This window comes from Phyllopteryx taeniolatus, chromosome 22 (genome assembly GCF_024500385.1).
Source record: "Phyllopteryx taeniolatus isolate TA_2022b chromosome 22, UOR_Ptae_1.2, whole genome shotgun sequence".
Lineage (NCBI taxonomy): Eukaryota > Metazoa > Chordata > Actinopteri > Syngnathiformes > Syngnathidae > Phyllopteryx > Phyllopteryx taeniolatus.
Window position 1 is genome coordinate 538814 of NC_084523.1, and position 13225 is coordinate 552038.

The following is a 13225-nucleotide window of genomic DNA, read 5'->3' on the forward strand; positions in this document are numbered from 1 at the left end:
TATCTACAGGATTGCGGGGAGAAACAGTCTCAGTATTGGTCCTTTGAGGACGATATGATCCGAAACGATTCAGTGGCCGGAAATCAATTCAGTAACTTTTCAGCCAAATGTTCATCCAGTGTGACTGTGAAATAAATACCTGCATACTGGACAGTGTAGGTGAAATTTCTTGGATGGTTGTCGTCTTGTAAGGGAATCGGGTAAAAACTGATTATGGTCCATCAATATAACGATTTTCCTGATGTAATTTCATTTTTGTCTTTTTTTTTTTTTTTTATTGCCAATGGACTATGAGTCTGCTGAATAAAAGTTGATTGATTGTATTGCTTTGCAATAAAACAAAAGGGGGAACAGCAACCTACTATTAATTATGTATATTACTTCAGCTTTGATTTTACTTGTCGAGCCAGTTTTTTTTTGTCCCTTGAAAAAAGATGTTTAATTGATGTTAGAGAGGGTCTCGAGCTGGACTCAAAGTTTGAGAATCCCTGTTCTAAATAGTTAAATATTAATGGCTAAAACAAAACACTATGGGGTTTTCATCAGGAAAAGCTTCTAGGAATAGTCTTAATAATACATAGCTAAACTATCGAACAAACCTGCTCTTTGTAACACAAACGTGAGCCTGCAACATTCTCGCGAGCCTCCTCGATCATCTGCCATCCGCCAGACCGAAAAACAACACACGCACACAACTGTGGCGTTACGTCCAACCACTAGGGGCACTACGGATATGAGTGCCTAGATTTGAGGCAAAGAAAGGAAACGACGAAGAGACGACAAAGAAGAAAGTAGCCTTGACAGTGCTAACGGCTGAAAAATAAAGCGAAGAGGAATTGCAAGCATTTTTTTCTTGGAAATACAACACACACGCACCTTCATATAAAGCCTGCCAGGCTTAAATGCAGTGCGTTATTTCCCACTATCAAGACAATCGATCGATTACCTTTTAAAACATTTGAAATCGACACATTTACGTCCGGAAGGCTAACTTGCCAAGCACAGATCGAACCAGTCGGATCGTAGGAATATAAATCGATACATCGATATAATGAAGGAATCGTTTACACCACTACTGTTTACATTGTCATGAAAAAAAAAAATCAGATGAGTGAAAAAAAATCGGAATTCAACTGCAGTGTGAATGTCGCCGGAGGCTACGTTTTTAACAGTATGGCCACAATAATTCATTATGTCTCTCACATTTGTCCAAAAGCAAGTGACGATGAGGAATCGATATTGCTTTTTTTTGTGACTTAGTTGTGTTCTGCTTCTATGTTTTGACACTTATTTAGGGTAGAATTTGTGTTCATGACAGTAGATATCCTGTATCAATGTTTATTTTGTATATTGACCGTAGGTTAGGGTACGTATTTTCAAACATATTTAATAGATTTAGAAACAAAGGGTCTGGGTCTTGAACAGTTTTTCATCTTTTGGGGTTCTCATTTTTTTCTTTTAGGTAGCCACGACTCACGAGACACTATGGGTAAGGGACAATTAGGCAATCACAAAACACGCTAAAAAAAAAAAAAAAAAAAGGGGGGTGGGAAACAAAGAAGACAAACAAGTCAATAGACTTCTCTGTTAAAGGACATTGAACACTAAATTGCTTCTATGGGGCCTGGCGGAAGCAGCTTTATGTCCATTTTCTTCAAATGCAGTTGTCCAGCTTACCCTAAAGAGTCCAAGTTTCCTCACGGTCTATTTCAATCATTTGGTTATTTGATATGCACAAAAAAAGAAAACATTGGACCAAGCAGAGGTATTGCTACAAGTGTTTAAGTCTAAGTGCTAATTCTCAACACATGTCCACAGGAGGCCTTTAGGAAGGTACATAGAATATAATCATCCTTGGTGGAAGAACTGATGAAACCTGCTTGGATAGTGAAACCTTCATTGATCATTGCTATTCTCTCTACCAACACACTTGTGTCTCTTAACATGGTGGCTTTGCGAGAAACTTTGGCCACAAACTGAGCAGACAAAAGGTCTCTCTCCATTGTGTGTTCTTGTGTGCTTTCTTAAGTTTCCTTTTTCAGAGAATCTTTTGCCACAAACTGAGCAGGCAAAAGGTTTCTCTCCAGTGTGCGTTCGTGTGTGTTTTGTTAAGGTTCCCTTCTGAGAGAATCTTTGGCCACAAACGGAGCAGGAAAAAGGTTTCTCTCCAGTGTGCGTTCGTGTGTGTTTTGTTAAGGTTCCCTTCTGAGAGAATCTTTGGCCACAAACGGAACAGGAAAAAAGTTTCTCTCCAGTATGTGTTCTTGTGTGTCTTCTTAAGCTTCCCTTATCAGAGAATCTTTGACCACAAACTGAGCAAACAAAAGGTTTCTCACCAGTGTGTGTTCTTGTGTGTGTTGTTAAGTTTCCCTTTTCAGAGAATCTTTTACCGCAAACTGAGCAGACAAAGGGTTTCTCTCCAGTGTGTATTCTCATGTGTTTTTTCAACTTGCTCTGATAAGAAAACGTTTCCCCACACTGAGAACACTTCAAGCGTTTGTTGTCAGAGTGACAAGTCATATCACCTTCAGACTCTTCATCATCATCAGTGTGAGGAGAGTGTGATATTGTGTCATCACTATCTGATAGTGGAGCTAAGAGTCCGTCTGCTTGTGATCCTCCACCACCTTCTGTTGTCATGAGTCGACTTGAGCCGCTGCTGCTTGGAGGCTCTGCCCCTCTGTTGTCCTCACTTTGACGTTCATCTTCACTCTTCAAAGGGACACCAGTTGTTGGCAACTTGGTAATGTCCTCCGCTTCCTCTTTGATGTGGAGGCGCTCCTTCGCTTCCTCTTTTTTTATGTAAGGGGACCGCGGCTCCTCTTCCTCTTTGATGTGACTCGCCTCTTCCTCCTCCACTTCCTCTTTAATGTGAAAGGACCCTTCATCCTCCCCTTCCTCTTTAACATGGGAGGCCCCTTCTTGCTCCTCCTCTTCTTTAATGTTCGGGCGCTCTGGCTCCTTCCGCTCAGGACGAAGCTCTTCATTGATGTCTGCAAGACACAGAGACAAAAAAAAACAACTGGTAGGATAAATTCTCATGTTGTGACTTTAATGTTCTGTGATGTAAAGATATCCCCCCCAAAAAATCAAACATGCTAGACTTTTCCTTTTGGCGCCGTAGGGCCAAATCGTTGGTCGTGGATTATGTCACACTACAACAAGTTTTATCGTTCCTGACAATTATCATTCCATACAAAATATGTCGGGTCCGATCTGTGAAATCACCTGCGATAGCTAATCGGGCCCATATCGGGGCTAGAATCCTGTAGTCTGATCTAGTCATTAGTGTATATTCACCCGGGAGAGGTTGGGAGACAGGCACAGCTGGACTCGGCACAGCCTACGTCATATCGAAGGGACGGACTGCGTTGTTGTAATGTTAGATTCCAGCAGTGGGGGGCGCCAGAAATCGCGGATTAAAGCTTTAAACTCACTAAAATCAAGGAATTGCAATTGCACAAATTAATAATGCTTCAAAGAGTGAATCAATTGCAAAGTTATTCAAATATTTACTTAGCACTGACATTCCAACAATTTATCTTGTGCCTTGATGTTGTGTTCACTATACACTGTATATTTTCTATAAATATTGGATGCTGAAGGGAGGTTAAGCAAGTGTGTCTACACGTGTGTTTCCGTATGCGTGTGTGCACATATTTTATTGTGTGTCTCTTGTTTGTCTTTTATGATTTTGATTTACCTCTATTATTTTGGTTATTTACACCACACCATTTATACTATATACCTCATTATAGTATATAGATATCTATTATTTACACACGCCGGCCGTATGCCGTATTCCGACAAGTGTTACGACATCATAACAACGACATTGTGCCGTTTGTGCCGTAAAGTGTCGCGTGTTGGTGCGCGTTTTCTTACTTTTCTGATGAATAAAGCGCTCATTAGCACACCGTTGTTGTCCGAGAAGCGATGAAGCTTCATTTTGTGTCGCTGCCATTCCGTGAGCCATCATTAGCTTTGGCTATCGACTCGAGGCTAACATCCGTTTCCTGTTAGCGGCTAGCAAGCTAGGCTAAGCTAGGCCGAGACGCTTCAACGTGCAGCGAGACGACTTGAAACGGACACGAACATGGAACGAGTGATATGTTAGTCCAGTAAAGGAGGCTACGGACGTCATGTGTCAGACTTCAGCACGTTCAGTGCAAATTCTGGAAGATTTGGTGGTCTCGCTCGTCTGTCGATCTCCTCGGGCCTCTTCGGATTCTCGTTTTTCCTCAGGAACTTGTCTTTTCCTTTCTTAGTTGGCCGGAAAGTGCTTGGCTAATAAGTCGTTCGAATTCTAAAAACGCTTCGGAAAGGTGCCCGGATGCATCCTTTAAGCCTCCTTTGGCGAAGGTTTCTCCTGACCAACCTTTAGGAAAGGAAATACATTACCCATAATCCTTTACGGCAGAAAATTTCAAGCAACAGAGCCACAGCGCATAATAACCTACCGTACATGCTATATTTAGCCCCCCAAAAAGTCATCATTCATCACTTTCAAATGCAGATAAAGACGATGTAACTGTTTAAAATATTGTATTCATTAAATTTTGCAGAGACTTTCAATCCCCTAATTTCCCTCATATTTTCCCAGAAAATATCAAAGTCCTTTTCTTTTTCCAAAAGTGAACCGAAAAACACCACACACTTCCCCATTAATGGTCATAATTCTATATTAATGATGTCTTGTCAGCACGAATGCTTGCAGTCGAGATTCCACCACATGGTGTTGTCTTTTCATAATAAATAAATAAAGATAAATAACCGAACAGCTGTCCCGGAAGTGACGTACGAGTCAGCTGCCACAAAATGCGCTAGCTTACTGTTTTTGTTTTGATGGCAAGACGCGTTTCGCTGATTCGTCCCGAATTAGTGTCGAACGTAGTTAAGTCACGACACAGGACGCCCATCACTACTTTACCAGACTAAAACATCATTTATTGAATCCCCGTGTCCGGATAAACTCGTCTCGGTTCACGTTGAAGCATCTCGGCCTAGCTTAGCATTGGTTTGCCGCTAATAAAGAGACGCGTTTGTTCACACACACACAAAAAAATATATATATATAAAATAAAAATGCGTGCAAGAAGTGTAGCAGACTACGAAGAGGACCTTTGTGAAGCGAAAAAGGAGAAGGAGCGACGAGCAGGTTTTTACACTTCTTCCTCTCAGTTGATTAGTAACTACTTTGTATCGTTAAAATATACATACGGTGGGAAACTATGCAAACAAATGCGAATTTGAGAAGGACGCTCACACTTTTTTCACGATGGGAAACAACTTTAGAAGTGTGTTTGTGTGTGTGTGTGTGTGTTGTGGGTGGGGGCAAAGTCCCCTTCGGGGCACGTTTTGGGTAGTGATGCACCGAAATCTCGACCACCGAAAGTAGCCCGAAAGGACATTTTCGATATTTTTTCACCAAAATAAAACTGTTGACATAACATGTCACACGTTGATCACTGTCCGTTGCATGCGAGTGTGTACACTTCAGATCAAAAATCATTTACTATTTACAAGCAATGTCCTCTAGAGCATTGTCCACTTTATTATACACACCCTACACCACAGATAAACTATATTCAATCAGCTCCTGTTAACATAAACACATTAATAACAAAGGTAAATGTATTTTTTACTGTAATAATTCCAATGTGCATGTCACAATGAATTATGGGAACCGCGTGACTTTTTCATCATTATGCTATCGGCTACTAACCCAAAGGGAGCGTCCTCATTGTCGACCAACCTCGCTACTTTCTGCTGTTCTTGTAAGGGGAATGCTTGTCGCATGCTACTTTGTGGGGTCCCAGCGACCTGCGAGCCACAGGTAACGCGGCTAAATACAAAGCCGAGCCGCGGGGGACGAACTTCGCGTCCGTTGTCAGCCATGCTAATTGCAAAGCTTTCAAATGAAGTCGAAAAAACACCAAAATAAGCGTGTGTGTGGTACAGTACACTTGTCACATTGGTCTGGCTGAGCTAACTTTGAAGAGCAAAATAGCATAAAAAAAACCCTCCATCCATCCATTTTCTACCACTTATCTGAGGTCGGGTCGCGGGGGCAGTAGCTTTAGCAGGGACACCCAGACTTCCCTCTCCCCAGCCACTTAATCCATCTCTTCCACGGGGATCGCAAGGCATTCCCTGGCCAGCCGAAGGATGTAGTCTCTCCAGCGTGTCCTGGGTCGTTCCCGGGGTCTCCTCCCGGTGGGTGCCCGGAACACCTCACCAGGGAGGCGACCGGGAGGCATCCGAATCAGATGCCGCAGCCACCTCATCTGGCTCCTCTTGATGTGGAGGAGCAGCGGCTCTACTCTGAGATCCTCCCGGATGACCGAGCTTATCACCCTGTCTCTAAGGGAGAGCCCGGAGACCCTGTGGAGGAAACTAATTTCGGCCGCTTGTATCCGGGATCTTGTTCTTTCGGTCACGACCCACAGCTCGTGGCCATAGGTGAGGGTACAAACGTAGATCGACCGGTAAATTGAGAGCTTCACCTTTCGGGTTAGCTCCTTCTTTACTACAACGGACCGATACAAAGTCCGCATCACTGCAGACGCTGCACCGATCCGCCTGTCGATCTCCCGTTCCATTCTTCCCTCACTTGTGAACAAGACCCCAAGATACTTGAACTCCTCCACTTGGGGCAGGATCTCTTCCCCGACCTGGAGAGGGCACGCCACCCTTTTCCGACTGAGGACTATGCTCTCAGATTTGGAGGTACTGATTCTCATCCCAGTCGCTTCACACTCAGTTGCGAACTGCTCCAGTGAGAGTTGGAGGTCACGACTTGATGAAGCCAACAGAACCACATCATCTGCAAAAAGCAGAGATGTAATACTGAGACCACCAAACCGGACCCTCTCTACACCTCGGCTGCGCCTAGAAATTCTGTCCATAAAAGTTATGAACAGAATCGGTGACAAAGGGCAGCCTTGGCGGAGTCCAACGTTCACCGGAAACAAGTCCGACTTACTGCCGGATATGCGGACCAAACTCTGACTCCGGTCGTACAGGGACCGATCAGCCCGTATCAGGGGGTACGGTACCCCATACTCCCGAAGCACACCCCACAAGACCCCCCGAAGGACACGGTCGAACGCCTTCTCCAAGTCCTCAAAACACATGGAGACTGGTTGGGTGAACTCCCATGCACCCTCAAGGATCCTGCCGAGGGTGTGGAGCTGGTCCACTGTTCCACGGCCAGGACGAAAACCACACTGCTCCTCCTGAATCTGAGATTCAACTTCCCAACGGACCCTCCTCTCCAGCACCCCTGAATAGACCTTACCAGGGAGGCTAAGGAGTGTGATCCCCCTGGAGTTGGAACACACCCTCCGGTCCCCCCAGTCTGCCAATTCAGAGGCACTGTCCCCGATGTCCACGCGATGTTGCAGTGGCGTGTCAACCAGGACAGCCTACAACATCGAGAGCCTTGAGAAACTCCGGGCGAATCTCATCCAACCCCCGGGGCCTTTGCACCGAGGAGCTTTTTAACCACCTCGGTGACCTCAACCACAGAGATAGGAGAGCCCGCCTCATAGAACCTAGACTCTGCTTCCTCATGTGTGGAATTGAGGAAGTCTTCGAAGTATTCTCCCCACCGGCTCACAACGTCCTGAGTCGAGGTCAGCAGCCGCCCTTCCCCGCTATACACAGTGTTGATGGTACACTGCTTCCCCCTCCTGAGACGCCGGATGATGGACCAGAATTTCCTCTAAGCCGTCCGGAAGTCTTTCTCCATGGCCTCACCGAGCTCCTCCCATGCCCGAGGTGTTCGTTATGGACAATCCGTGATGAGCACAGAAGTCCAATAACAGAACACCGCTCAGGTTCTGATCGGGGGGGCCGTTCCTCCCAATCACGCCCTTTCAAGTGTCACTGTCATTGCCCACGTGAGCATTGAAGTCCCCGAGCAGAACGATGGAGTCCCCAGCGGGAGTGCTCTCGAGCACCCTCTCCAAGGACTCCAAAAAGGGTTGGTACTCTGAACTGCTGTTTGGTGCATAGGCATAAACAACAGTCAGGACCCGTCCCCCCACCCGAAGGTGGTGGGAGGCTACCCTCTCGTCCACCAGGGTGAACCCCAACGTACAGGCTCTGAGCCGGGGAGCAATAAGTATACCCACACCTGCTCGGCGCCTCTCACCGTGGGCAACTCCAGAGTGGAAGAGAGTCCAACCCCTCTCGGGAGGACTGGTACCAGAGCCCAAGCTGCGTGTGGAGGCGAGTCCGACTAGATTTAGTCGGACCTTCTCGACCACAAACACCAGCTGTGGCTCCTTCCCTGCCAGAGAGGTGACATTCCACGTCCCTAGAGCCAGCTTCTGTATCCGGAGATCGGCTCGCCAAGGTCCCTGCCTTCGGCCACCGCCCAGCTCGCACTGCACCCGACCCCTATGGCCCCTCCCACAGTTGGTGAGCTCATGGGAAGGGGGACCCATGTTACCCTTTCGGGCTGTGCCCAGCCGGGCCCCATGGGTGCAGGCCCGGCCACCAGGCGCTCGCCTTCGAGCCCCACCTCCAGGTCTGGCTCCAGAGGGGGGCCCCGGTGACCCACGTCCGGGCAAGGGAAACCTGAGTCCATTGTTTGTCGTCATCATAAGGGGTCTTTGAGCCGTGCTTTGTCTCACCTAGGACCTGTTTGTCATGGGTGACCCTGCCAGGGGCATAAAGCCCCAGACAACTTAGCTCCTAGGATCATTGGGACACACAAACCCCTCCACCACGATAAGGTGACGGCTCAAGGAGGGGATAAATACTTTAATATAACAAATATTGAAAAAGTATTTATCTACAGTATATAATTTATTATTGTAAGCCATTGTAAGATTATGCACAGTTTGAACATTAACACTGCACTTAAATATAGGAAGAAGAAACAACTACGATACTTAAATATTGATTGAATTAAAATGTATTGCACATAAAAGTATAATAAACATTGTACCAAAAGAACTCTTGGAGGACCGTTATGGCTGTAAACCCATATGAATGAATGGTCGCCTTATATTATTACATATGCACAAATTGATAATAACTACCTTTGAAATCAGAAGCCAGTAAAAACTGTTTGTTTGACTATCATCCATCCATCCATTATCTGAGCCGCTAATCCTGACAAGGGTCGCTGGCGTGCTGGAGCCTATCCCAGCTATCTTCGGGCAGGAGGCGGGGTACACCCTGGACTGGTCGCCAGCAAATCGCAGGGCACACATCAACAAACAACCATTCGCGTGCACATTCACGCCTACGGGCAATTTAGAGTCCTCAATTAACCTAACATGCAGAAAACCCACACAGGCACGGGAAGAACATGCAAACTCCACACAGATGGGGCCGGGGATTGAACCCCGGTCCTCAGAACTGTGAGGCAGACGCTCTAACCAGTCGTCCACGGGGCCGCCTTGTTTGACTATCAGTATTATTTAATTTATTTTAAAAAGAGGATCGGTAAAAAAAATTCTTGCAATATGTCAATATTTTTAAAAGTGAAGACATTTTGCAATTTTGCTATTTTAGCAGGAAACACGATGTGGATGCACATGATTTTGTTTCGCGGGCCACATAAAATGATGTGGCGGGCCAAATGTGGCTCCCGGGCCACCAGTTTGACACCTGTGTACTATACTGCAAAGTGGCAGTATTAACTCCATCCATCCATCCATTTTCTGAGCCGCTTCTCCTCACTAGGGTCGCGGGCGTGCTGGAGCCTATCCCAACTATCATCGGGCAGGAGGCGGGGTACACCCCGATCTGGTTGCCAGCCAATCGCAGGGCACATAGGAACAAACAACCATTCGCACTCACAGTCATGCCTACGGGCAATTTAGAGTCTCCAATTCATGCATGTTTTGGGGATGTGGGAGGAAACCGGAGTACCCGCAGAAAACCCACGCAGGCACGGGGAGAACATGCAAACTCCACACAGGCGGGGCCGGGGAATGAACCCGGGTCCTCAGAACTGTGAGGCTGACGCTCTAACCAGTCGGCCACCGTGCCGCCCAGTATTAACTCATATTTCATATATCCTAGCTGTCAAGTGGAATCCCCTCACCTCCAAAATGACAACTTTTCAGGAAATAAAACTGGCTGAAAATATTTCATCAGAAAACCAGCCTAAAATGACTACTGAGTGAGTTTTGGGGAATTTTTTTTTTCTGCAGGCATCATTTTTAATCCCATAACCATGTCACAATTTCCTTACCATTATTTTTTTTGTCCTGTTCGGCTGTTAGGTCAAGCAGCGAGGAAGATCTGTATCCCTTTTATGCCAGAACAGTTTTACTGTGTCACAGTGGACTTTTTAAGCTTCCACTGGAGTTTGTTTGTATTCTGATGGATATTTATTAAAAATTACAGTCGTTCAGTCGGACAAAACAAAGCTTTTAAAGGGGGGTGACAGACAGAACAAAGGAGAGAGTGAAAAGGTAACGAAATAATAGAGGAAAAGACGACAACAAAATGTGTAGTGCATTAAAAGAAAGGGGATGAGTATGTGTTATGCGTAAAAATCTTGGGGGGCAGGCAGGGTGGAGCAGTGGGGCGTCTAGACCAGGAAACAACAATGACGTACTGAAACCCGGTCTGACACCCGCATTAACTAGGTCCTTTAAATGTTTATTAAGTTCGCTAGCTCTCGCGGGTTAGCAACCCAGCAGGCTAATTGTTCTCGTCGTCTCCTTGATGGGATCTCTGGTGGGGGGGCTAACATGTCCGCAGGGTCGAGGACCGAGGGGGTTTCAAATACTATAAAAATATTAGATTTGAACCATGTGTGTTTGTCTTCTTTTATCTTGCAGACGTCAATAAACATTGTCATCCAAATCAACAGCAGCCAGAGTCCCCTCACATTAAAGAGCAAGAGGTTCAACACGTCAAAGAGGAGGAGGAGGAAGAGTTCCTACACATTAAAGAGGAAGAGCAGGAGCAATTCATTGAGATTCCTTTGACTGGTGTCCCTTTGAATGGTGAAGAGGAAGATGAAGGTCCAAGTGAGGCGAGCGGAGGGGCGCAGCCTCCAAGCAGCAGTCGCAGCTCAAGTCAACACATGGCAACAGAAGGTGAGGGAGACCACTGTGGAGGATCACAAGCAGACAGACTCTTAGCTCCACTATCAGATAGTGATGACGTGACGTCACACTCTTCAGACTACGATGATGATGAACAGTCTGAAGGTGATATGACATGTCGCACTGACATCAAACGATGGAAATGTACTCAGTGTGGGAAAACATTTCCTTACAAGAGCAATTTGAAACGACACATGCGAACACACACTGGTGAGAAACCGTTTGCCTGCTCAGTTTGTGGTAAAAGATTTTCTGCAAAGGGAAACTTAACAATACACGCAAGAACACATACTGGAGAGAAACTCTTTTCCTGCTCATTTTGCAGTAAAAGATTCACTCGGAAGGCAAAATTAAAAAGACACACAATAACCCACACAGGAGAGAAAACCTTTTCCTGCTCAGTTTGTGGCCAAGGATTCACAGTGAGGAGAAATTTAAAAACACACACAAGAACACACACTGGTGAGAAACCTTTTACCTGCGTAATTTGTGGTCAAAGATTCTCTCAGAAGGTACATTTGACAACACACACAAGAACACACACCGGTGAGAAACCTTTTGCCTGCTTAATTTGTGGCCAAAGTTTCTCTCAGAAGGGAACCTTAAACATTCACACAAGAACACACACGAGCGAGAAACCTTTTGCCTGCACAGTTTGTGGCCAAAGATTCTCTCAGAAGGGAACCTTAAAAATTCACACAAGAGCGCACACCGGTGAGAAACCTTTTGCCTGCTTAGTTTGTGGCAAAACATTCTCAGTAAATGCACATTTGACATTACACGCAAGAACCCACACTGGTGAGAAACCCTTTTCATGCTCAGTTTGTGGAAAAACATTATCTGATAAGAGAAACTTAATAATTCACACAAGAACACACACTGGTGAGAAACCTTTTGCCTGCTTAGTTTGTGGCCAAAGATTCTCTCGGAAGGGAACGTTAAAAATTCACACAAGAACACACACTGGTGAGAAACCTTTTGCCTGCTCAGTTTGTGGAAAACGATTCCCTCATAAGTATCAGGTTAAGAAGCACAAGTGTGTTGGTGAGAAAAGCAGTGATTAATCAAGGTTTCACTTCAGGTGTCATCAGTTGATGCACCAAGGATGATTATATTCTATGTACCTTCTTAAAATCCTCCTGTGGACAAGTGTTGCAAATTAGCATTCATGCTAAAACACTTTAGGCAACACATCATCTTTGTTTAATGTTTTTGTGATGTTGCTATCAAATAAATGAACAATTGATCAAATAGACTCTAAGGAAACTTTGACTCTTTGGGGTAAGATGGAAAACGTGCATCCGTGATCCTGAATTAAATGGACATACATTTTGTAATGTAATGTGTTATGTAACAATATGTATTTGTATTTGTTTTATTTTGCTTTGTTCTACTCTTCTGTCTGCTGCCAGATCAGCATTGCAATTGAGAATAGCTTCTCAATTGCCTTAAATTAGGAGCTCACACTGTATGTGTAACAAAAATAGATCTTACACCGATCTGATTGGCTTGATCGGTATCGGCCGATAATTAGTATTTTATGCTGATCGGTTGCTCGGCTTTAATGTCATAATTCGCCGGCTCCGCAAAATACATTTACTCTGCGTCCCCATCGTATACAGTATATTTGAATCCAAAAGCTAGTTTATATTTAGCCTTGTTGCGTGTCTTTTGAAGTAATTTACGATCACTGAGCTTTGTCAAACCAAACGCGACCGGATACACTCTTTACCACGGCAATAACATTGGCTCACGTGTGTATTGTGTTGGTCAAAAAAGAACAAAATGAGGAAAAACGTCTAGCGGTGGTGGTCACCGGTGCTCGGGAGAAGACGCTCGTTCAAGGATTGCTTGAGGTATGTTCACGTACTTTTAATACGATATGGGTCACAAGCAGCCAACAAAACATTATGTAGCCTAGCAAGCTAGTGCTAGCACTAACGGTTGTATGTAAACATGCTGGCGTTCTGTTGAATCATGCTGTAACGTTTCGGTGCGTGTGAAGTAATTTAATGACCAAAAAGTCATTTAATTACAGCAAGTTAGCACCCATTATTTCTGTCATGTTGTAATGTTGGTTTGACCTGACTGATCAGAATACATGACCTGAATAGAGAATATTTTTGAACATACTTTGTATACAA

At 45.1% G+C, this 13225-nt stretch overlaps 2 protein-coding genes across 2 annotated transcripts; one reads left to right on the forward strand and one right to left on the reverse strand.

Annotated features, from left to right (window-relative positions):
• Positions 1 to 70: 70 nt before the first annotated feature.
• LOC133472158 (zinc finger protein 892-like) lies at positions 71 to 4410 on the reverse strand. The gene is made up of 2 exons (XM_061762594.1): positions 3886 to 4410; positions 71 to 2993 (listed from the first exon to the last, which is right to left on the reverse strand). The coding sequence occupies exons 1-2, from the start codon at positions 3977 to 3979 to the stop codon at positions 1897 to 1899; spliced, it is 1191 nt and encodes a 396-aa protein (XP_061618578.1). The 5' UTR covers positions 3980 to 4410; the 3' UTR covers positions 71 to 1896.
• Positions 4411 to 4440: 30 nt separating this feature from the next.
• On the forward strand, positions 4441 to 12336 carry LOC133472153 (zinc finger protein OZF-like). The gene is made up of 2 exons (XM_061762586.1): positions 4441 to 5158; positions 10812 to 12336. The coding sequence occupies exons 1-2, from the start codon at positions 5086 to 5088 to the stop codon at positions 12143 to 12145; spliced, it is 1407 nt and encodes a 468-aa protein (XP_061618570.1). The 5' UTR covers positions 4441 to 5085; the 3' UTR covers positions 12146 to 12336.
• Positions 12337 to 13225: the final 889 nt, after the last annotated feature.